We start from the raw sequence: 23,017 nt of genomic DNA, 5'->3' as shown, positions 1-23,017 counted from the left end.
CAGGACCCCGTTATTTTACTATCAGTATTCTAGCCTCTGCAAGGCAGTGGCAGCATTGTGTCAAGATGTGTAATGGTATTTATAGGTGGTGTGCAATTAATTCCAGGAATTTAATTTCAGAAATTAAAAACAAAAGCACAATTTTGTACAGACATTTTTCCAAAACTATAGGGAAGTTCTAAAAGCATTGTGCTGTGAATAGGCTCACTTTCAAGAACTGCAAAGGGCAGGGCCTGGATTCATGCACTTCACAGAATCTGACCATGAGCAGTTTTAAGTGCCCCAGTCAGGAGTCATTGGGCTGAGCTAATAAGTAATAGGAAACAACGTGGAAGCTGTACAGTATATTTGTAATATTTGCAACCACACAAGATGTACACACTCCTGTAGCTATCTGGTCAGACAGGGGTGCAAATTTTGACTGCATTTTTTTAAAAAAAGTATTTTTGTCTGAAATAAGGAACCACATTGCTGTTTACCTGCAATGACTGAAGTTAGAATTATTGACTTCTAATTAGATTAATTTAATCTTATCTTCTCTGTAACAGAAGATATGTGAAAGACCATCCTAGCACCCTGGCAGTCTAAAAAGCAACAATACAAAAATAAACATTAGTACTCTTACCCCACTTTCAATATTTTGTCACAAGACAAGTTTTATTGCTGTTATTCCAAATATCATTTGCCATTGTCTGTTTACCTCAGTGGACACCTCATTAATACATTTAATTAAGAACATACCGGGAGTCAAATGGGTAGTTAACAGGCATACAAAGAACACCAGAGTGCATGTCCAAGTCACTGCTACATGGAGTGCAGACATTTTAACCTGAGAAATCCAGGAGCTTTGCTCCCACAATCCTTAAGGACATACAAAAGAATTTAAGGCACGTGTGACCTGCTGCTTTCAAGTAACAATGAGGGTAGACGGGTCATGCAGACAGTTTGGCTTCAATGACTATTGCTTGGCAATACTTGTTTCTTTCGTGATATAAAATTGAAATGTAGTATAAAAATACACCTCTTCACAGGGTCTAATAGTGCCAAGTGCAATTCCAACATTTTAATGCTATGGTATTTGAGCTTGAGGTACATTTTAAGAGTGCAAATTCTGCGGGAGTTTCTTCAGGATACCATGTTCTGTACAAGAGATTAATCTTTTCCTCTTGATTCAAGAGGCTGCATTTAAAGTCAGAACAGTTTTTTCTTAACATCTCCCATGAGGCATATTATCCAGTGCTGTTAGCAATACCCTGATTCCTCTTACTGCATGGACAGTTAATGGGATACCATGATTTACAAGTGCTCTTGAATACACCTTCTACATCTGAGAGACAGCTTCAACTTCCTTTTCATGGACGTCTGGATCCTTTTTGGCTTGTTTTTCTTCTTCATCGAGTTGGGCTTCAATCTCATTTGGATCAATATAGGTATAAAAATAAGCCATGACAGAAAAAATAATGCAAACTGCAAACAGCAAGGCAGCAAACAGCACATACTCTGCCCACTGTAAAACACAAAACAAAACACAAATGTGTAATTAAGCCATCAATAGTCATTCCTCCAAAGAAATACACCATCTTACCGTTTGCAAGGAATTAAGTTAATTCCAAATGTGGAACTGAGCACACATGACCAGTAGTGTATGACTTAAAGGAATAAGTATTAGATGTGTACAACAAATATTAAAGCATCTCTAAATTGAGACCCTTTCAGCTGTTCTGTCTTCACTGAAAAGCAAAAAGGAAAAGTCCTGTGCATGCTGAAAAGTTTAACAGTACCCTTCTCCTGGAAGTGTGGGAACAGACCAAAAAGATCGAAGAAGAAATTCAGCCTCTCCTTTTGGCCAGAGGGCAAGAGGGTAAGGCAGTCTCATTTTAAACCAGGCTGGCAGGGGTAAAGTTTCTACTGACCTGGGTGGAGAGTGAGATTAGTTCTACAGCTGACTGGTAAACTCTTCTACCTAAGACTTCAGCCTCGTGTATTCCAGCTGAAAATACAACTCCACTGTAATAGCTGATATTCAAAAGTTATGACTGAGGATTATTGGTTGTGACTCCCCCCTTTATTAGGGCTGCTTTTTAGTAGTGTAATATAGTGGTACACCAACTGCCTGTGCGCTTACCTGCTGACTGAGTTTGGATGCTCCAGCCACGATAAGGACAATTATGTTACCGACAGCCACCGTCAGCAGCCATCCGGCCTGCAGCACTGACTTCATGTTAGACGGGGCCTACAGAGACAAGGCACTTAATTTTTAGTCAAACACCGCTAGCACTTTCTGATGTCTACAGCACTCTTTACTTTATAACAAGCACTGGTTCTCTAAACAGAACTAAACAGACCCAGGGAAAGCTTTGAGGAACAAGAGCTTTCTAATAGTGGCTGTAACACCTATGTTATACACGCCAAGTAGCAGGCACATTTTACTTTCGGCTCAGTCTCACATGATACACACCAAATGAAGAAACCGAGCACATCATAGTCAAGCAAGCCACAACTTATGTTCCCATCATTGCAGTATATAGACTCAGAATTAAGGGAAGAAACACACAGCTAGTAATACAAATTGAAGTTAGAAGACAGGGCAATTCAGAGTGTATAATTAAACTGCTGCTAAAGACTGTGTGGGAAAAAAATAATTAAGCCAGTGCAACCTTGAAGATAAGGTACTGTCTCATTTTATAATTGAGAAGTCTCTAGTTTGCTTTTACAGCAGCAATACAGTTCCACTTATTTTCAACGGAATGTCACATGTCAGGTGATTTGAGGACTGGTTATCAAATCTTCATGTGATATAATTCAGCATAGCTCCATGGAAAACACTGAATGCTTAGTGAAACAAGCCCATTCTGCATCAGCCTACAGCCCTTCTAGGGGACTCTAAAGATATCACTGCTCTGTTTGAACAATGATGAAACCTCCTCTTAAAAACAAGAGGTCGCAGAAGGTTGATTTGTACCAGGGTAAGGACTTAACTCATGACTCTTAACACAGTGAGGGCTCTGAGTGGCAAAACCTACCTGTGAGTATGAAAACTCCAGCCCAGTTACAGAGAAGACTACTTCTCCACATGTCATAATAAAATACTGAGGGATCTGCCAAGCCATATGAACTGTATTGGGTGGAATATCTTGACTGTAGTTTAATGCAGCAACATTTCCAGAACACTGAAAATTAAAGTGATACATTAGGAACAGCAATAACGAGTCTGTACACTAAGGGCAATCTAAACAGTTCTACATCATTTGTGTAATTATATATACGTACACAAAGTTCTGGGAGAGTAAAAATATTATATATGAAGCACCACACAGTAAGATGTAAAGCAGTAATTATTTTACAGCAGAATTCATGCAAATCCTTAGTGTACAGTAAGGCTAAGAATTTAAAGCCATTAGTGATGAACACGAATTATTGCATTATATCAGTATCATGCTCATCATTACCTTTGTTAATGAAGTGTTTATGTTCAGACAGTTTAACATATGAGAATTCTACCATACATATAATTAAAGGCAAGATAGATAATTGTTCAAGTGTTTTTTTAATTAAAGAATATTAAAATGAAAAGAACTATTGTCCATCCAACAGCACCTCACCTCATTAATTATAATTGTATATGCACCGCCAAATCCAAGTGAGTTTGAAGTAGCTGTACAGTTAGTTACATTTGTAGAAACCACAATCTTATCTGCTCTGAAGAAAGAAAAGACCACAGTTCAGTCCATAGCTATAGCCAATTGTGTGTAGTATATAAAAAGGTTCTTTGTCCTTTTCCAAGGACAAGTATGTCTATTTCTTTAAGTGGTTAGATTAAGGTGCGGGAAATGCTTACCTGCCTCCTGAAAAAACACCGTAATTACTGGCAGAGAGAGGTATCAGTTCTCCAAAGTCCGCATCACCCATAGTGACATTGACTGTCCAAGGCAAATTGTTTATGAATCTTTAAAATAGAAAGTGATGAATACTTTCTTTAGCATTCCAAAGAATACAGGTTTTAGTTTATATATTAGCAGCACAATGAGTATTAAAGCCTTCCCCTTTCACTTTTGAAAATTAACACTTTTGAAAGAACTGTAAATCTCTTAAGACATGGCTAATGCAAGAAGCAAGCTAGATCCAATATCATCCCACTGCTTGCTTAGGGAAATGTCAGAAGCAAGCATTTATTTCAGTCAGTACCAAATGCATCTGCAAAGGGAAGACGTGGAAGAAAAACAGACAAGTGGTAGGACACTTCTTACCTGAGATTAAAAAGGAGGTAGATATCTATATCTGTGCTTGTTGTCAACAACAACAACAAAAGTCTAGACAGTAGAGTGAAGCACTCACTTCCAAGATTTAGCTAAATTATACCCAAAACAGATATGCAAGATAGCTCAGATGAATTGTGCTCTGGAAGTTCCTACACCCCCTAAGCATCTGAGTGAGCGGTCCAGCAAGTGGAAATCTCCCACAGTATAGAAAGTGACATTGAGCAAGAAGAGACCACCCAAGAAGTAGATTGAACGGGTAGTCGCACCACTGCAAAGCTGAGGAGCAAAATAAAATTTACCTGATAAGATTCTTTCCTTCTTCTGGTTTTGATGTGACATTGTCAAGCAGCTGGTGGAAGAGACCATTAAGAGGCTTAATAAGCATCAGTGAACAGCTTAAATGTGCACTATTACATACAAGTGAAAGCCAATAGAGGCTTCAGGGCAAGACTCCAGACCTTACCTCTAGGTTACTACTAGGATACATATCTACTAGAAAATGTTGTAAGGCCACACATTTAAGCCTCTTTGAAACTGTCAAGTTAAGCTGGCCAAGTGTCTTTTCGTTTGCTTTGTAGGGTTGTTTTGTCCCAACATCCTGCCCTGCTCTCTAGTCTCACTGGTGCAGTTTTCCCTCAGGCAGCAGAGATAGGGAGAGGGAAAACAAGACAAAAGAGAGGCTCCCCAGAGCTTGTCCTTTGAGCTTCCCGCTCTCCACATAGATAGTTGCTAAGACATTAACATATTTCTTAGGATTTAGGCAGACTTACCCACTGAGTGGAAATGCCGGACATCGTATTTTTAACTGTGAGAGTGTAACGGTTTCCACCTGCACTGGTGACATTTAGTGTTTCATTGTTACTTCCAGAGGTTACCGTTACAGATTGTAACTGGGAAGTCTCAAACGTCCAGTAGTCCGTCTACAACGAAGACAAATTGCTGTGAATTTCCATGCAACTGCATTTGCCTATACCTTTGAGGAAATGCTCGATTCAGTGGGTCATAAGTTTACGGGGATGTTACTTCTGAAGTAACAGAGATCACGAGCATCTCCTAACTTCCATTTTTGTAGTTTTCTATGTCAGACACTAATTTTGTTTGACCAATATTTACAACTATTTTCTTCCTTTACACAAATGTTAAAGTACTACAAACTTCCTACAAGCATTATGGAAGAGCTGTTACATTTTCCTGTGTATTTCTTTATCCAGCTAAATCAGGTTTGCACCTGATTTTTCCACCAAGCAAAATTCTGTTTAGCAATAGAGACAGCAATGGCATTAAGTAGAGCGCAGCATTTTCCAAATGGCCCCTCCTCCTCCAAGACGCTAATCCAAACTGCATCTTTTGCATCTTTTGCCTTTTCAGCATAACAGAAACAACTGTTACCAGGATATGTATTTTAGATATTCTAACTACATTTCAGAAGCATGAAAGATGGAAAGCAAATATTCTTTAATAAACATGTTAATATATTATAGGTGTAGAGAATTCAATTCAAAACATCTGGATTATGAAACATCTACAGTAGGGAGTAGAACATTTCACATCCTTGATATTCAGGTGTTCGTCATGGTTATATAAGCTTCACATATGGAAACAGGGCAGCAGGGTACCAGAGAACATACTTGTGCTGCTAAGACTTCCTTGCATCCATTATTTAAAAGGTCCGTCAGCTCCACTGCATTTTGTTGTCAGTAGAGCTAACAATCAAAACTCTGCTGTAAAAGAACCTGAAAAGGTTCTTTGACAGCAAGGTCTGCAGCTTGAATGATGTAGCCACACAAAAATCTCCCTGTTCACATAAGTGATCTCTTACAGTAAGCGCAGTGACTTCCTAGACATGGATGGATTTCTTTTTATTATTATTATTATTTTTAAAGTCAGGGCTGTTCTTACTGTTAAGAAATGGCACCTTTTTAGCAAGAGCAAAGTTATCAATTAGTTGAAAGCCATTACTAAGTATATTACTAGTATATTAACTTGTTCTACTTAGGATATTGAAATAGGTACTATTTCTTTATTCCCTGTATGCTTTCAGTAACAATTTATGCCACAAGAGGAAGAACTGCTTAAAATGAACAGAAGAAAATAAATAGAAAAGAATCGATTTCGAGCCATTAGTTAAGAATGACTTTGACTTGCTCCATTCAGTTTTGTGACTTGATGTTCTCCATCTCCCCTTACTTACCCCCTGCAGAGGTTCCACGCTCACATTAAAATTCTGAGGTACAAATGTTACTCTTGCATTATCAGCACCTAGATTTATTATTTTGATTTGGGACTGCCCAGCTGCAGGGAAAACTGGAAGAGTTTTCTGTAGGATAGAAAGAAGTGAAATCAGTGCTCCACCTTAAGTCACATGAAAAAGGTACTATAATTACTGCACTCTTATTTATCTCATGACGAAGATTACCATTTATCTGATGATCTGTGGTTATCAGTTGTAGGGATGCAATTTTAATAACTGTTTTATTTGCTAGTCTCACAAGCTGTCTTGCTATCAAGGCCACTCTGCAGGTCAGGGAGCAGTCTTCTCCCACATCCTATGGGGGTCTAGGTTTCTGAACTTCTTTGTACAATGTTCTGACTCTCTTTCCCAGCACTGGTGCTGCTGAACTGGCCAGAAGCACATACAGGCACTGTGTGGTGTGAGTCCAAAGAAACTGAGCAACTTCTGGAGACTCCACTTTCCATCACATCTAACAGTAAGTACCTTCTGCTCCTGCAGAGCCTCAAGAGCTGCAAGAGCTGTATATATTGCAGTTCTGCCTCGACCTTCCTCTACTTGTCTTTTTCATTCTCTTCAGGTACAACCACACAACAAAAAAGGTCCAAATCTTCCCTTCTGCAGAAAGTTCCTGTGGAACAGTCAAGGAATTTGCCAGCTCTGGCCACACTTCTGCCCAGTGCAGGTACATATCTATGTTATGTCTATGGATATGCTCTGGCCCTCTGAACAGGGTATTCAGGATGCGTCCATCTCCACTGAAGGCCAAACCTTTTACTCTCAACTTGGAGACAGAGGTGAGTATAAGGCTTGTTTCACTGCTGAACTTAGACAAAAAGGAGAGAACTCCTCATTCCTAACTCAAGCTTTTTAAGAGCTGAGCATCTTATCTCAATAGCGCGTGAAGACAGGAGGACAGCTCTGGATGGCAATTCAGATCCTGGGATACCATCATCACTGCCCAGAAGTGTCAGACTCCCCAGATACATGGAAAAACCTACATCTTTCAGGCATGACACCTCCCTTTGAAGCAAGCAAAGCTAGGTGTGATGAGTCCTGCCTTAAACAGGAATCATTTTCACTCGTGGTATGATGACACTTTGTGGGCTTTCACACTTCACCTCCAGTTTAGTTGTCAGCAGAGATCAGAGATGAAAAGCGGCTCCCTGGTAGGGAAAACCTCTGGTTTTCAGCTTTTAATCTCAGTTTATAGACCTGAGGTTGCCATTAATGCATGATTTATGACAATGGCAAATGAGATGTTTTGCACTATGGTGTTCATAGGTCGCTTTAATATGCTAATCACACTGCATTGCAATATACTTTATATTTTTCCTTCCTCTACTTCTGTGATCACATGCTTGGTTCCTAGGCCACAAGTATTTTACGCATCATATTTGGCTCATTTTCACCTTAAACAGACTTCTGCATTAGCAACAAAGTATAAGTATTCAGTACTTGCACAAGGCTGAACTTACGTCTATTTGCAGTTGCACAAGGGCAGCAGCAATGAAAGCCAGTCCAGCAAGGAACATGCCAACAGTCATCTTCCTCAGAGGCCTAGTACAGCAACAAAACATATATGCAAATTAAGACAAATATTAATTCAAAACTTTAAGTGCTGGTTTTCCTTTCCATAACGGGAAGCTAAAATGACTACAGCTAGGAGATTGTCACTGTCCAAAGGGCTGATGTTAGATAAAGTATTCAGCTACACCAAGTAGCTCTTAGTGTTAGTTCAGAGTTACACTGCTGGGAAATTAAGTTCTCTGCAGCATCTTAACCTGTTACTCTGCATCTACTGGGCTCATTTCTAGAGTTAACCATCATCTAAACAAAACTGCTGTTAGGTTTCCGTATTTGAGTTGGGAAAATCTGATCTACAGAAAGAAAAAGAAAATCCAATACAGTTGGTAGCTGAGAAACAATGAAAAGACAAAAAGTTACACCTTCTACAAAAGGATAGCAACTTTTGTCTATATTGCTATGTTTAAGTCAAAATATGGAATGGAAATATATTGAATTAGGAGACATCTACTGACATTCAGTTAAACAGTAAGGGTAAATTTAAGGTAGATATTTTATGTATGGCAACAATTGTCTGATTCAGAGTGTCTACAAATGAAGAAAAGTATTTCCAGCCCAGCACCACCACCCACCCCAAATTTTTCATTACTTCATGGAAAAAGGATTAATGGAAAACGTAACAGTAGACAGCCTCTCTCCTGCAGTCAAAAGATTTTGCCCTTAGCTTGAAGAAAATTCACATTGTCACTGTGCTATTAGATTCTTCTCCGCTAGGCTATGGTGCCTTTATGTACCATTTGTAAAGTACTTTTATTATTACTATTATTTTAAATATTAACCCCACTTTAAATACAGCATTATTTTTTCCTTAGCTGGAAGCTTGCTTTTGTTTAGGGCCAGAGGAGCAGCTTAAATAAACCACTAAAATGAGCCTCTGCTGAAGTCAGGTAAACACATCAACTTACGTAAAATTTATCTTGCATTTCCTGATTAAAGGATAAATCACAGCATCGACAACTGGCACCATTATAATAATCAGGATCGGATTGACAGTCTGTTAAAGATGAACATAATAAGGGAAAAAAGTAAGTATCTTCAAAGTCCTTTCTACGAAGGGCAATAATATATGGATATCATCTTTGGGAAGTACTTAGGATTGTCAGGCAGAAGATTACTATACCTGCATTTGGTCTGGCTGAATCTGAATAGCTCCCTGGTGGAAAAGAAAAAAGATAAATAGGATTTAGTGCTATGACAACAAACCAAACTGATAGGAAAAAGAAATGTTAAGGAAAAAAGGCAAAAAAAAAAAGGTAACCTACAAAGTTCCCATCCATCGTGGTGGCTTGCAGTGTCCATCTTGACCCCTTGACAGAAGAAGAGAGAATTAAATCCCACAGTTAATCAGTCTCCCAAAGTTCCTCTTGAATTGTTTTAAGTAAAGTGTTTGGAAAGGTGTCTGTCTGATCGCAGCAGAACACACTCATAGTTACAGCTCACTGGTAAAAAAGCATGATGCAGCCAGGCTGGACCAAACTTAACGTGCTCTGCCTTAGATAAAGCTTTCAGGCACCGGTTCTCTCAGATACCCTCCTAAATTCATACTTTAATACCTGAAACTATGAAAACCTGCTTTCATGGATCATGAGCACTCCATCCAACACGATTAGAAGCTTATGCTTAAAGGTGTGAGGTATGTGTGACAAACTAATCACTCTGATTGAGCAGGCTGGCACCCAGCTCATCTCCTCCCTGGGTCTCCAGAGCACTTACACTAGGACCCTGCATTGCATCTCAACTGACAGCGAAGAAGAGCTGGAGCCAAGAAAGCTTTAGATTACTGTCTCATCCTCCATGTGCTGGCCTGCACAAGATTTGGAGAGGCTGAGGTCAGAGTCACTGGGAATGCCCAGATAAATTGGATTTCAGCTGGCTGCTCTTGGACCACAGGACATTATGTGAACATTGACTCAGAATAACCACAGTGCATTATAATCAGGGTAAGGAATCTTCAGAGAAGTGCTTTCCACCCTCACACAGGCACCTTTCTAGGTGCAGTGACTCCAGAACACGTAGCAATATGGCACAGCTAGAACTGCAAAGCCAAACCATTTCTGCTTTACCTGCTGGTCAAAAAGCGCCCAGAACATGGGGAGAGGGATGTAAAGGAACAGCACCTTCAACACCATCCTAGTCTGAGTAATCAGTCGTTTCTGCAGCAAAGGAGAATTATAAAAAAAGGAATTAGTGAAAAACCTCAGACACTACCACTGCTGTTCACCGCACAGCAGCAGGTGGAGACACAAGACCTCTCATGCAGTGTTTACCCACATCCTGAACTTTGGATGTTGTGGGTGCTTCTGCTGACTTCTGTTAAAAAGCACAAGGTCTGCTTTTGGGTGTGGGGAGGGCTGCTGGTTAAAGGTGACATTGATAGCAGAAAAGCCTGTGCTTCTTGCCATGCCCACACTGCAACAGCAGCAGGAGGTTTAGCTCCCCACTGCTTTGTTTTCCTGGTAGGTTTTAGCAGCACTGTGTAGGAGGAATTCAAATGATGGGGAACTGAGGAATGCACTTCACAAGTGAAAAATACACATAGGCAAAAGTAAAATAAAGGGAAAAGACTAAGGCTTGCACTGCCATTGACAGGAGGGCAAGGTGGACAGGAGACCAGGGAGCACAGGATGTGGTCAGGGAGCACAGGACGTGGTCGGGGGACTATGGGACACAAGGCCATCAACTTCTACATGGATGTGAGGCCCAAAACTATTTACCTAGCACCCAAAGCAATGGATCAGAGCAGACAGCATAGGAGCTGAGAGTCAGAGGATGCTGAGGCACAGGAGTGCTCACACAGTACTTACACTGTACTTCTCGCTCGCCCAGTCTAGCCAGTGCTCTCTCTTGGGATACTCCTTGCTGCGATGCCGGAACCTGTTTTTGATGGCAAACTGGGGAGAGACCATTAGAACTTTGTTTAATGACATTTCAAACATTTGTAAGACTCTCTATCAGCTGTTTCGTAGGTAAAGGAGACCTCCGCTACCTTCTCTAAGCATCTACAGGAATAACAAATGTAAGGCTTCGTACTGCCTATCCAGTGAAGTGTGCACATGGGACTAGGTAAACCAAACAGCTCAGAGCTACTCTGAGTAGCTCTAACTGTGGGTAGCTATTAGGTCTTGAAGGCCTGCCTACTTAAGGCTAACACATATAGCAATCAAGAGAGAATATCATCTGCACAGCTCTTCAGAGATGAATGGCTACGAGAACACATTTCACTATAAAAACCTGCATCTTGGAGAAATTCCTTGATACTGAATATACACAAATATAGTCCTGCAGGAATCCACAAACTTTCATAACATGCATGGCTGAGCTGGGCTGGGCTCTAGGGGCAGCACTCTAAGAGGCAGCAAAAGTCACATACAGAGATTTGTAAGCACTGCCAAAAACAAGACAAGCAATGGTCTGGGCTGTAACAAGCCAGCAGATCTGTGTGGGGAATGAAGAAGCTCATAAATGAAAAGTCCCCTGATCTCAGAGTTGAGACACTGCCAAGTGTGGGATGTGCAGTGCTACTCATGCAGATTTAGCTCCCTTCCTTGCAGGCTTCCTTATATATCAGTATTTATTATGCTGATACTTATATATCAGTATATACTATATTGGTATATAACCCCCTGACCTCCTTCATACAGTGTGGCTCAATATACCTCTGCATTGTAAACAATGCCTTATTTTCCTAAGCAATATATTTTTGCTGATAAGATATACTAGTACCTCTGTTCTTGACTCAAGTCATTGCACGCTTGCCTGTCTTCCCACAGGGCTACAGAAAAGTACATGAACAAGCAAAAGGATGATTCCCTGAAGATGGAATAAGCTTTTACATGTGATTAATATCTTACTTTGTCTTCTGTGTGTGTAAATTCAGATATAAACAGAGACAGATAAATAAAAAAGGCAGTCTAAATCTGGAGGTACCAGTAAGAAGTGTTCTGGAAAGAAGAGGTGAAAACTTCATAAGTTTTCCTCATAATATGACAGATTTCTGCTCTAGGCAAGTGTACTGAGCAGTTTTGAAAATTCCTGTCAGGCTTTCTGGGAGCACAAGCACTACTTACTCCAATGCATTTGCAAACTTGAACCATTATATTGCCTTGAGGTTGAACTTTTTTGTACATTCCGCTTCCAATCATGAACACAACTACAATAAGCAAACAGAAAGCAATTTGTGATTAACTGAAAACAGTGGCAAAAAAAAAAAAAAGGTATGAAAACCTTAACAATTAAGAAATTGCATCAGGCTGAAAGTAAATTTTTTAAGGAGCAATGAGTGTGACTATTGCCATGCTACTACATGGTAAAAGAAATCAAACTAGTATCAGCAGATTACTATGATTTATGACACAGGAGTAAATCCTAAAACTCCTGGGGTAAGTGGCCATCCTCAGTGGGACATGAGTTATGGTCAAAATGAGAACCACTCTGGACCTTCTCTTTGGCCTTGATGCATCTGATTAAAAGCTTAATGACTCCTTTTCATGAGACAAGGGCACTGCATCTCACATCACGCAGGGACACGTGAGGTTCCACCTGAACTACAGCACTTGCCAGCACTCTCACAGCTCCCATAGACACGTTCCCTGGCCTCACCCTCCCACGTGCTGGGCAAGGCAATGGGCAAACACCCGAAGCTGCCGTCACCCTGGGCTGGGTGCACTGATAAGATGGGGTCACCGGTAGCTGGTGTCCCACCCTGGGCAGCCTCCTGGTCAGGTCCCTCATGGAGAGGGATACCACGGCATACGCCAGCCACTCCATCAGGAGAGAAACAAACAAACAAACAAAAAGATAAAACCTCCAAAAGCTGCTTCTTTAGGCACCAAGTTCTTGGTCTTTGTACTGCAGCCAAAAGGCTCAGGGAGTAATCTGTGGTACAGCTAGTAAAAATGCAATAGCTTGATAAATACTGGCATACCAGTATGGTATTTCACAAGTGCAAGGACAGTTACCTTGCATAGTTTGCTGTGCTGAGCTATGAATAATTTCTGGAAACCACATCTTCCCTGAGGTTTCATCCTACATTCAAAAAATCATTTACTTATACAATCCAGTGGACCAAGCAACATAGGCAGTATATTACACAACAATTTTCATATCACAGATTGATATCTGGAGATTTCAATCACTTTCTTATTATTTGGAAATCATTATCACCTAACCATATCTACAACTGAAGCAGCAAGATGCACAGTTCGACTTACTCAAAGAAACAGCCATGAGGGCAGCAGGAACTCCAAATGCCAGCGGGTAGCATTGCTGTTTGCTGTGAATGCCACATTGTTGAGCTGAAACACAATGTAATGTTAGTCCCAGGGTCTGCTGTCAATGTTTTACGTAGGGTTTCTACTCTTTCCATTCATCGTTGACTCAAGAATAAGAAACACCTCTGGTGACATTAGCAGGATGGATGACCAGAATCCAATTTGCCTTATAGTACTGGGAAGGGGAATTATGTATCACCAAATTCTTAGAATGGTAGAGGCTGGAAGGCACCTCTGGAGGCCATCTGGTCCAACCCCTGCTCCAGCAGGGCCACCCAGAGCAGGCTGCCCAGGACCATGTCCAGGTGGCTTTTGAAGGTCTCCAAGGAGGAGACCCCACAACCCTTCAGGGCAGCCTGTGCCAGTGCTCCAACACCTGCACAGCACAGAAGTGTTGCCTGGTGCTCAGAGAGAGCCTCCTGGGTGCCAGTTTGTGCCCACTGCCACTTGTCCTGGCACCGGGCACCACCAAAAGAGCCTGGATCCATCTTCTTCACCCCCTCCCTTCAAGTATTTGTATACATTGATGAGATCCCCCTGAGCCTCCTCTTCTCCAGGCTGAGCAGTCCCAGCTCTCTCAGCCTTTCCTCATAGGAGATTTACATTTAGTTTTACATGGGGGAAAGAAGAATCATGTTAAAATGGCCAAATTCACGTTATTGGGGAGAAAGGCCCTAGATTATAAAGGTTTTGGGACAAGTTCTTAACTGAAGATAAGTAACATAACAAGTGTAACTTGTGAAAAGTATGCACACACAAACACATCCCTGGCCGGTAGTTGGTGATTATTTTTCCATAAGCTTCATGCACACATGCTGAAATGATGCTTTGAGTGTTGATGTAGTAACTAACAGGGAAAAGTAACAAAAGACTAAAAGTATTAATATTCACCACACCTCTACTAAAGGAGAAATGAATTGTTTCATTAGAAAAAAAATAGCTTGCAGCTAATTAACGTGTTGGTTTGAGTTATATATTATCTTTTTAGTTAAGCTGTCACAGAAAGTAACGGTATCACTTTCCTTAGCTGCTTTTGCCAGTTTTTCCAAGGTGTTTTTCACCCTGTATAAGCATGGAAGCAAGCTGCATGTTGTACCATCTGCATATCTCCTTCCATTTTGGGAAAGAATAGAATTTGCATTAAGCAAGCACCTAAAATGCTCCACACAGTCTGTTCCACTCAGCTGCTGTCAAAGAATCCAAAAGCCAGAATTTCAGTCCAGTGCTTCAGGATTATTCTGGAGCTTGCATTCTATTTTCTTGCTTTTGAGAAAAACAGCCTTCCTCAAACTCATGCCAAGCACATCCCTATCCCATCTACATAAGCTTGCAATGAAAATCTCTATGCATATGGATCAGTGAATTGGTCTGCTTCTCGTTTGGAATCATGCTGCTCATTACAAGCAGAAGAGAAATCAACCTTCTCCTTGGATCATATAAGAGGATGATTTACTTTATCAAATGAAACAGTGTGTGTGCATGTGCATAAATGCTTCCCTACTTTGTATGGGCACTCTTTAGGATAGTCCTCACTTTCAGAGTGGAGCACTCTCACCCTCCCTTCCCACCAAACAACAAAACTCCTTGAGTTATAGTTTTAAAGGCGTTGGAGGAGGTGCAGTATTTGTACCTCTACGGAATTAAAACATGCTTTAGGCATAGAAGTTGTGATGGCTTCAGAGTATCTCTTTAGAAGTACTAGATCTGAAGGCAATTCAGATCTGAAACTTTTTTTTTGCTCATCCATAAGAAGTTGGATGACATAGAAGAAAAAGCGAAGACTGATTTGCCTGTTCATTTAAGCCCACGTGACTGCAATCCAACACTCATCCTTTATTGCTATTTAACTATTTTACGAATAAATGACTGGACTTACCTCTGAGAATTGGGGTGATTACAGTGGATAAGAGACTTCCAGCATTAATGGCCAAATAGAAAATAGAGAAGAATCTACTTCTTTGTTTTTCCTACAGTAAGAACAAAAATGGTTTTAGAAAGGGTTAGCCAGAGCCATGTTGATAGGCTTAGACTGAACCATCAGCAACTCTGCACAGTTCAAGACAAATAGTTATCTACCTTGTTCTTCAGCTATTCAGGAAGCTGTGAAATAAGGTACTTGCCTAAATACGTACATCAGATTACTATAATAGTCAGGCATTAATATGAACATGTACATGACTAAAAATCTGAAATATATTCTTACCTGATGATCTTCAAACTGATCTCCACCAAACGCTGACACACAAGGCTTGATGCCACCAGTGCCCAGTGCAATGAGAATCAAGCCAGTCATAGACAGGGCACTAGAACAAAGTAGGAAAAAATGAAAAAAGAAATCTCTCTGCTGTCTTAGTTACAGCATATATACAAGGCTGATTGCAAGACAGTTGAAATGCAAGTAGCATAAGTTTAAGGCTTAAGTTGTCCCCCCACCAACATGGAGAACACACATGTACAAGGCAACTCACACGTGCGTCACAATGCTATCCGGAGTGCCGTCTGTGTTGTGGTCTGTCAGGTCATTGATGGAGCTTACAGCCATGACTGCCTGCCCAATCGTGTAGACAATGGACAAGGAGACAATGGTCCTGTTATAAAGAGAGGAGATAAGTTTTTATATACATTGACAATTATGTGTGCATACATACACACAATAAATGCAGACTTGCTTATTCCAAAGATGTTTAACAAAGAAGCATAATTAACAGATATGACAAGTTATGGACTCAGCTTACCACAAGCTGTTGTAAAAACTCTTTCCGCATACCTCTGTCACAATATTTCTACCAGAACTATTTTGTTTAACATAATTATTTTATATAGCCCTGTTTAACTAAGCAAGGCAAGATGACAAATTCTTCTTTCTTGTATGGAAGAACATTCTCCATTTGAACTTTGTTAGAATTTAAGTAGTTGACTATAGCTCATGTTCAGCTGCTTTTGTGGCTGGGACTCCATTCAATAGGCACAGACCCAAGTTTGCTTGGAGGATACACAGGAGAAATAAGATGCAGTGATGCTAGGTTATTTCAAAACAGATTGCAGAAGCAGCAGTCCCAAGTGCAGAGCAGCCCATGAGAATGAAGGGACCTAGGCCAACCCAAATGTGTCTGATGAAGGCAGGAGACCCTTACAGCAAGCTTGGAGCACCATGATACAAGAGCAGCAGAGGAAGCATCGCTCATCCCATTGACCAAGTTCTTCTCACTTTAAAACAGGATTCACCTAATTTTGATAAATGCCCTTCATTTTATCAAGGTACAGATCTATACAAAGCGGGGCAACAGTGAAGCTAAATGTGCTATGTAGTGGTACTTACTAACAAAAATTTAAAAAAAAAAACTTTTTAAAATAGCACTTCCTTGTGGTTTCTGTAGTTGCTTGGCTTAACAACTTGGGAAAAAGTTTCCGATGGAAAAGGAACCTGAGCTGACCAGGGAAAAACTTGTGGTTTTTATTTGTGAGGCATGCTGTGAAGAGAGTACTTTCATGATTGGCACTGTGTATATATATTACTCAATTAGAGGAAAAAAAAGAAAAGTAATTTTTATAGTTTCTGTACTGTTTTCCCCAAGAACTTCACATCTAACGCCATCTGGAGCAGATCCCAGCATGCTCCTTGGCACATGGACTGTGTAAGGACTGAGGCTCTCCTGTGAGCGTTTAACAAAGTTTGGGTAACCTCCTCTGGCTCTGGTCATCATAGAAATTTATACAAGCATTATTTCAGCCTTCCTCACGGCACCCTACGGTGTTTTAAGGTACCTATGTATTAAAACCAGCAAGCAATTACATCATTTTCCAAATGCATGTGTTTTCTTGCTGAGCTGAAGTCCCAGTACTAAGCTCTGAGCAGTCCTACTGAGCTCCTGCTAGGGGTCTGGCAGCTGTGGCACCAGTACACAGTTACCAGCAGGGAAGGGATGCAAGGTCTGCAAAGCTCCATCTTGATAAAGCAAGTAAAAGACAAAATAGAAGGGTTTTTGTGTTTCTTTTTGTTCTTTTTTTTTTTTCCTCTCCTTCTCATTCCGGCCAGCTACAAAGAGCACAGCTGGCGGGGGCTGAAGACAACGCAGCCTGCCTCATCTCTAATCGCTACAAGACCTTTGACAAGACAACAAGCATTCCTGACTCATAACCCTCAATAAAAATCTTTACTGGGCTTTTTCTGGCAAAGTAAACACTATTAGAATCATGACACCGGTAAAGGAGAGCCAGATCAGGTTGTTAGAAGCAATCTGGCAACACTTTGGAGCACGACATTCAGCATGACTTTGCAGTGACTGCATGCACGCAAAAACAGAGTTTGTCCTTTTAAAAAGTTGCAGTTCAGTAAAACCTCCCACCGAGGTGTTAAGTCAATACTGAAATTAGAGGATACTTTAGAATATATTCTAAAAGTTTCACTTAACAACACACAGATAACATACAATTTCACCATTTCGTTGGCTATCTGCAACTGTTAAAGATGCAATCTAGTGCGATTATACCTCCAGTATCTATCTTATCACAGCTCGGTGAAAACCCTTCCTTACTTAGGCTTGCATCTTGTCCAGCTGGGAGAAAAACATGCAAAAACATGGAAAACAGACTAGTACCCTTAACTGATTAGCAGACCTGTAATGTTTGTTAACCCTTAGCGCAGTTTCAGGTCTGAGCTAAGAACAGATTAAAACCTCAAGCTTTGGGGACAAACAAAATCTTGGAGGTTTTTTTTGGGGTGGGCAGTAAGCACTCACTTAAACTTTCCCAGCCAGGAGTCTGCTATGAGTGCCCCCAGGATCGGCGTCAAGTAGCACAGAGCAACGAACGTGTGGTAGATGGCTGTGGAAAAGTTGTCATCCCAGCGCAGGAAGTATTTGAAATACAGAACGAGCACAGCTGTAGGGAGAATAAAACAGCAGGTTACAAACCAACATCAGGGCTGGGGAACGGTGGGCTCAGGGAGACCCAGGGCGTGGGACGTACCTCGCATGCCATAGTAGGAGAACCGCTCGCAGAACTCATTGATGACGATGAAGAAGATGCTGAAGGGGTAGCCAAAGCAGCTTGGCTGGAGACAAGAGGCAGACAGCGTGAGCTCAGTACAACACAGACTGACACGGTGTGCTGTGACCCGCCGCACGACTGAGATCCATACAGCCCCTGCGGGAGCAGCTGGACGCTCAGGCGTCAGGAGGCTGCATGGGCTGCACGGGAAAGACGCTCTGTACCCGAATCCAGATCAGTTCCCACCTCCCCTCCCTATCCCCAGAGCTCTACACACTTCTCATCTGCCCTTCGCATGGCATCTTTAGCAAGGCTATATTGGACCTCCAAGCTTGGACCTCCAAGCTTTGTGCTTCACGCATCTGAAATCTTCAGCATCTAACACTTGCAGTAATTTTGACTGGTAACCAAACACAAGCAAAAAGCCAACATTTTTTGAAGAGAAACCCAACAGCCCAAACCCCAGCAGCACAAGGGAATTAGAAGCCTGGCACTAACGTTAAATACCTCCAGTTGGGATGAACACATTTCCTTCAAACAAATCTCAGGAAAGCTCCTTATTCTTGCATGTTCTCTGCTAGATGAAGGATCCCCCATTTCTTGTCAATAAATCTGATGTTGCTCTTAATCTATGGCACTAACTGCCAGATTTCCTGATCCTTCAGCTGCTGTGATAGCTATCTGCATGATAGCCCTAATACAATCTGTGACACTGCTCTTGCCATTGTGACGGAATGGAGAAAGCACCCATCGGCTGCAAATTTAGCACAAGTGGTAGGACTGGAAATCTAATTTCTGATCACCTTCTTTTCTTAGTGGATGAACATACAATACCATTTCTATAAATATACCAGAAATACAAGTTGATATAATTCTCCATAACTTGATTTCTCAGGCTTTAATTCTGAAAGTTGCAAAAATTAGGTTTTTAATAAAACTCAGGACTTTGTCCTTAAAGCTATGCCAATTCTAATCCACTTCATTGACTCACCTAGACTGTTGTTGTGGTTTAACCCGGTTAACTGCAAAGATCGGTCAGCTCTAATTTTTTAGAAATACACACTAAAATATTTTCTGTACAAGGAAATTAAAGCCATTTTTATCTGTAATTTAAGTTCTGAGAAACTTTTTTTTTTAATATTATCCAAGTGGAAACTACTTCAGCTAGGAGCAATACAGCCTTACAAGGACTTGGGAAACCAAAAGCCATCTGAACATGGTGTCAAAAAGCCAAGCAAAGCAGATCTTTGGATGTCTCTTACTTTGGTGCTTTAGAATAAATAAAAGTGTATGTATCAACTGTCTAAAAATGAAAGAAACAGCAGTGCAGATTTTAAGGATCGATGGTAGCTGCTGGGGGGCAGGCGGGGTTAAAACATTTCAGAAGAAGTGAAACATGAAATTTAACAAGTGTGGAGAAGAAAAAGCATGGCATTGTTCGCCTTCATGTTGTGAGGGTTTAGGAACCAGACTAGCCGTATTTTCAGTGAAACAAAGAGAAGTCTGCATACTGAAAGGAAAGAAACCTGGTACGGGGAAATCCTGCCTGGCAAGGGGAAGGAAAATCAGAGAGCTCACATCACCAGCAAAGGCTGTGGGTAGGGCCTTAACGAAGAGCGCAACACATAACAAAACCTGTGCTCTGCAATGAACTTCCCTGCTAGGGACCTGTCAGGAAAGGGTCGGGAGCGGGGTGAGAGCACCGCTCCTGAGGCGGTCAGTGGGGAACCACCGGGGTCTTTCATGAGGGAAGTTATTTTTTCCCCCCAGGACGATTCTAACAAACAAATATGCTGTTATGCCTTGATAACACGTTTCACACCATACTGCCCTCCCAAGCCCCTGCTGCATTATACGTGTGCATGCACACGCATCTACTGACACATTTGCTGTTGCCATCCCCATTGCCCAGAAAGCACTAGCTGCCCCACAGAAGGGGTGACAACCCCATTGCATTTTGCAAGGCATCCCAGGTACAGGCCCGGCACCACCCAGCTGCACACCCTCGAGTTCAGCTGCTGAGGAAGCTGTGGGAAAGCTGCAGGGAAAGTCTACAGAGTAAAGCCTTGCGAGATAAGAAAAGCAAGGTTGCAGACAGATATAGGACTGCTGAGACAGGTGTCATTAACAGTCCAAAGATTCACGAGGAAGACTGCTAACACTATGGGGTAAACAAGTCCCAGAGGAGAGTCAGCAGATGCTGACAGCTCAGCAGCACCAAGGATGAGCCCCAGGGACCCTTCTGCTCCCGGCTGATGCCTGTCCGGCCAACAAAGGCTCTTCAGACATCTTATCAGGGTGGCGAGCATACTAACGTCTAGCTGGGATGTTGGGAGCTGCCAGGCTATCTTGTGTTTGTGTTGGCCAGTAACGCATTACTTTATAGGTAAAGTATTTTTATCTTATGTTTACAGGATTTTTTATTTTTTTTTCCCCACACACAGCTAAAGTTACCCAAAGTAATCCAGAGAGTGAGTATAGCAACTTGCTATAGCATAAGAGAAAGCAGTACTTACCTTTTTTGTGTCCTTACTTTTTGCAGCTGTGGGGAGGGGAAAGAACACAAGTTAATGGAAACTGAGTAAGACTTCTTCAAAGCAAAAAATAATGGGAAAAACTCAGCTTAAAACAAATCATGAAAAGCAAACATGGTATTGTTCAGTAACCACACATACGCTCAAGATGCGTAAATTTTCAGTCAGAGGGAGAATTCTTATGGTGCAAAAAGGTTATTAGAAAAAAAACTTGATTTCCTTTTGTTTCTCAGGTAAAGCGTGGACTCACGCACACTGCCAGGGGAAAAATCAAACGGGATTGATGATGCAAAGCACCACAGCAGTGTGGTGAGCAGCGCTGCAACTGCAGACAGCACCCTGCAGCCCCTACAAGCTCTGTCCTTCAGGGCACGCTCGGCTGGGCTCGCGCCGCTGCAGATAAACACGGTGCCCACGGAGTGGATGTCAGCATTTCCTACAGCACCACATGGACAAGTTCATTATCGTTAAGATAAGACCAAGTACAAGATGTGAACTTTGAAATCCCTGCCTGCAAACGAAGTGTGCTCATAATAGATCCCTGTAAGAAAAATATGTTTGCTAACATTTAGTCCATAGTTCAAAACAGAGGAGAAGAGCTGACAGCAACACTATGGTGTTTGGCACAAAATGTAATTAAGGTCCTTTTGAAAACTGTTAAAACAAATTGATTCTTTCCTTCAGTGGAAAGAAGTGGACAGCCATCTTCATTGTAAAGACGGGACGTATCATGAAGATAATTCAAGAATACATCTTCCTAAAAATCAAGTAACATCCAGAAAGTGCTCACATACCGATGTCAGGGCACATGCACATACCCAGGTCGTTAAAGCTGTTGGCAATGTCCCCTACACAACTCACGTGAGCAGATATATGGGATGATAACTAAGCATCAGCAATAGAGATTATCTTCATAACTCCTTGATTATTTCTGCTTTTTGTCATTTCCAGAGCATGTGCACCATGCTGCAAACTTTCCGTAACACACAGGGAACATCTGCCTGAGCAGCTCACGCCTATCTGTTAGCTCAGCCTTGGGGAAAATAATAATAACAATAATAACAATACTACTACTGCTAACAATAACAACGATGGAACTTTTAGTTGGTTGTTAGTTTTTTTTGTTGTTGCTAGAGGGTAAGATTATTACCTCAGCAAGAAACTCGGCAGAGACATTTTCCAGAGAACACTGACTGACTTTGGTGTTCGAGACACTTGTTGATCAACCAATTTGACTTTACACCATTATTCTTCTTTTACAGGAACAGTCAGCACTGACGTACTATCTTATATACACCCTTATATATATATACACACATGCCATTGTATATACACGCACCATTATATATACACACACACATACACACACCCCATTATTTTTATAATACATTATATATTTAAATATGATATAGTATATACACAAATCATGTAAGACGGCCAGCATTTCAACATGGGAAGCTGTCTGGCCAGCCTTCCCCAGGCAGACAGCATCCTGCACTTTGCACCAGTTGCAGCAAAAAGCCGGGGTTTTGCTCGTGGCGTGCCCCCTTTCGGGGCAGCCCCCAGCACCCCCAAGGGCTGAACTGCAGGAACACCCCCCAGAAATCCTGGGGAGCCCCGTGTTTGTTAAACAGGACCCTGAGCAGCCGAGCGAGGCACTGCGAGACCCCGCTGGAGACCCCCCTCTTCCAAACCCCGTCGGGGTGGGGGTCCCACTGCCCGCCCCCCCCCGCAGCACCTACCCATGGGGCCGGCGCGCTGCTGGCGGCCGCGGGACGACCGACGGACGGACAGACGGACGGACAGACAGACGGACGGACGGGACGGGACAGAGGGAAGGCACCGGGGGCGGCCGGCATTTAAGGGCGGCTCGACGGGGCCCCCGCCCCGGCACCGCCCGCAGCAGCAGCGCAGGTGGCGGGGGGGGGCGGGTGGCCCCGGAGCCGCCGGGGGTGGCGACACGATGCGACACGACACGATAGGACACGACACGATAGGACACGACACGATAGGACACGACACGATAGGACACGACACGACACGACCCGCGGCCACAGCCCCCCCTTCCACCGGGCATCGTTCCGCTGAGGTGCCTGGGGCCAGGGTTGGTTTCGTTTATTTACTTGCGTGTGTCTGTGGGTTTCCTTT

The 23,017-nt window shown here is 42.1% G+C and overlaps 1 protein-coding gene across 1 annotated transcript; it reads right to left on the bottom strand.

Moving 5' to 3' along the window:
- Positions 1-626: 626 nt before the first annotated feature.
- On the bottom strand, positions 627-22,742 carry SLC15A1 (solute carrier family 15 member 1). Its single transcript, XM_083818762.1, has 23 exons — positions 22,612-22,742; positions 20,852-20,877; positions 18,315-18,399; positions 18,086-18,227; positions 15,815-15,934; positions 15,550-15,649; positions 15,223-15,313; positions 13,287-13,370; positions 12,144-12,226; positions 10,881-10,967; positions 10,140-10,229; positions 9,339-9,383; positions 9,197-9,229; positions 8,982-9,070; positions 7,968-8,049; positions 6,451-6,576; positions 5,030-5,179; positions 4,559-4,608; positions 3,839-3,946; positions 3,603-3,699; positions 3,024-3,170; positions 2,126-2,233; positions 627-1,507 (listed from the first exon to the last, which is right to left on the bottom strand). The coding sequence occupies exons 1-23, from the start codon at positions 22,613-22,615 to the stop codon at positions 1,322-1,324; spliced, it is 2,133 nt and encodes a 710-aa protein (XP_083674888.1). The 5' UTR covers positions 22,616-22,742; the 3' UTR covers positions 627-1,321.
- Between the last annotated feature and the right edge of the window lie 275 nt (positions 22,743-23,017).

The sequence above is a fragment of the Anser anser genome (assembly GCF_964211835.1).
Source record: "Anser anser genome assembly, chromosome: 1".
Lineage (NCBI taxonomy): Eukaryota > Metazoa > Chordata > Aves > Anseriformes > Anatidae > Anser > Anser anser.
Note: the sequence above shows the minus strand (reverse complement) of the source record. Positions and strands in the feature narration are given on the sequence as shown.

Bases quoted from the DNA above. Each gene is read 5' to 3' on its own strand.
- SLC15A1 (XM_083818762.1), bottom strand. The intron at 4,609-5,029 runs GTAAGTCTGCCT...CTCTTCCACCAG, and splicing joins CCGGCATTTCCACTCAGTGG to CTGCTTGACAATGTCACATC. The intron at 3,947-4,558 runs GTAAATTTTATT...TCTATTTTAAAG, and splicing joins GAAGGAAAGAATCTTATCAG to ATTCATAAACAATTTGCCTT.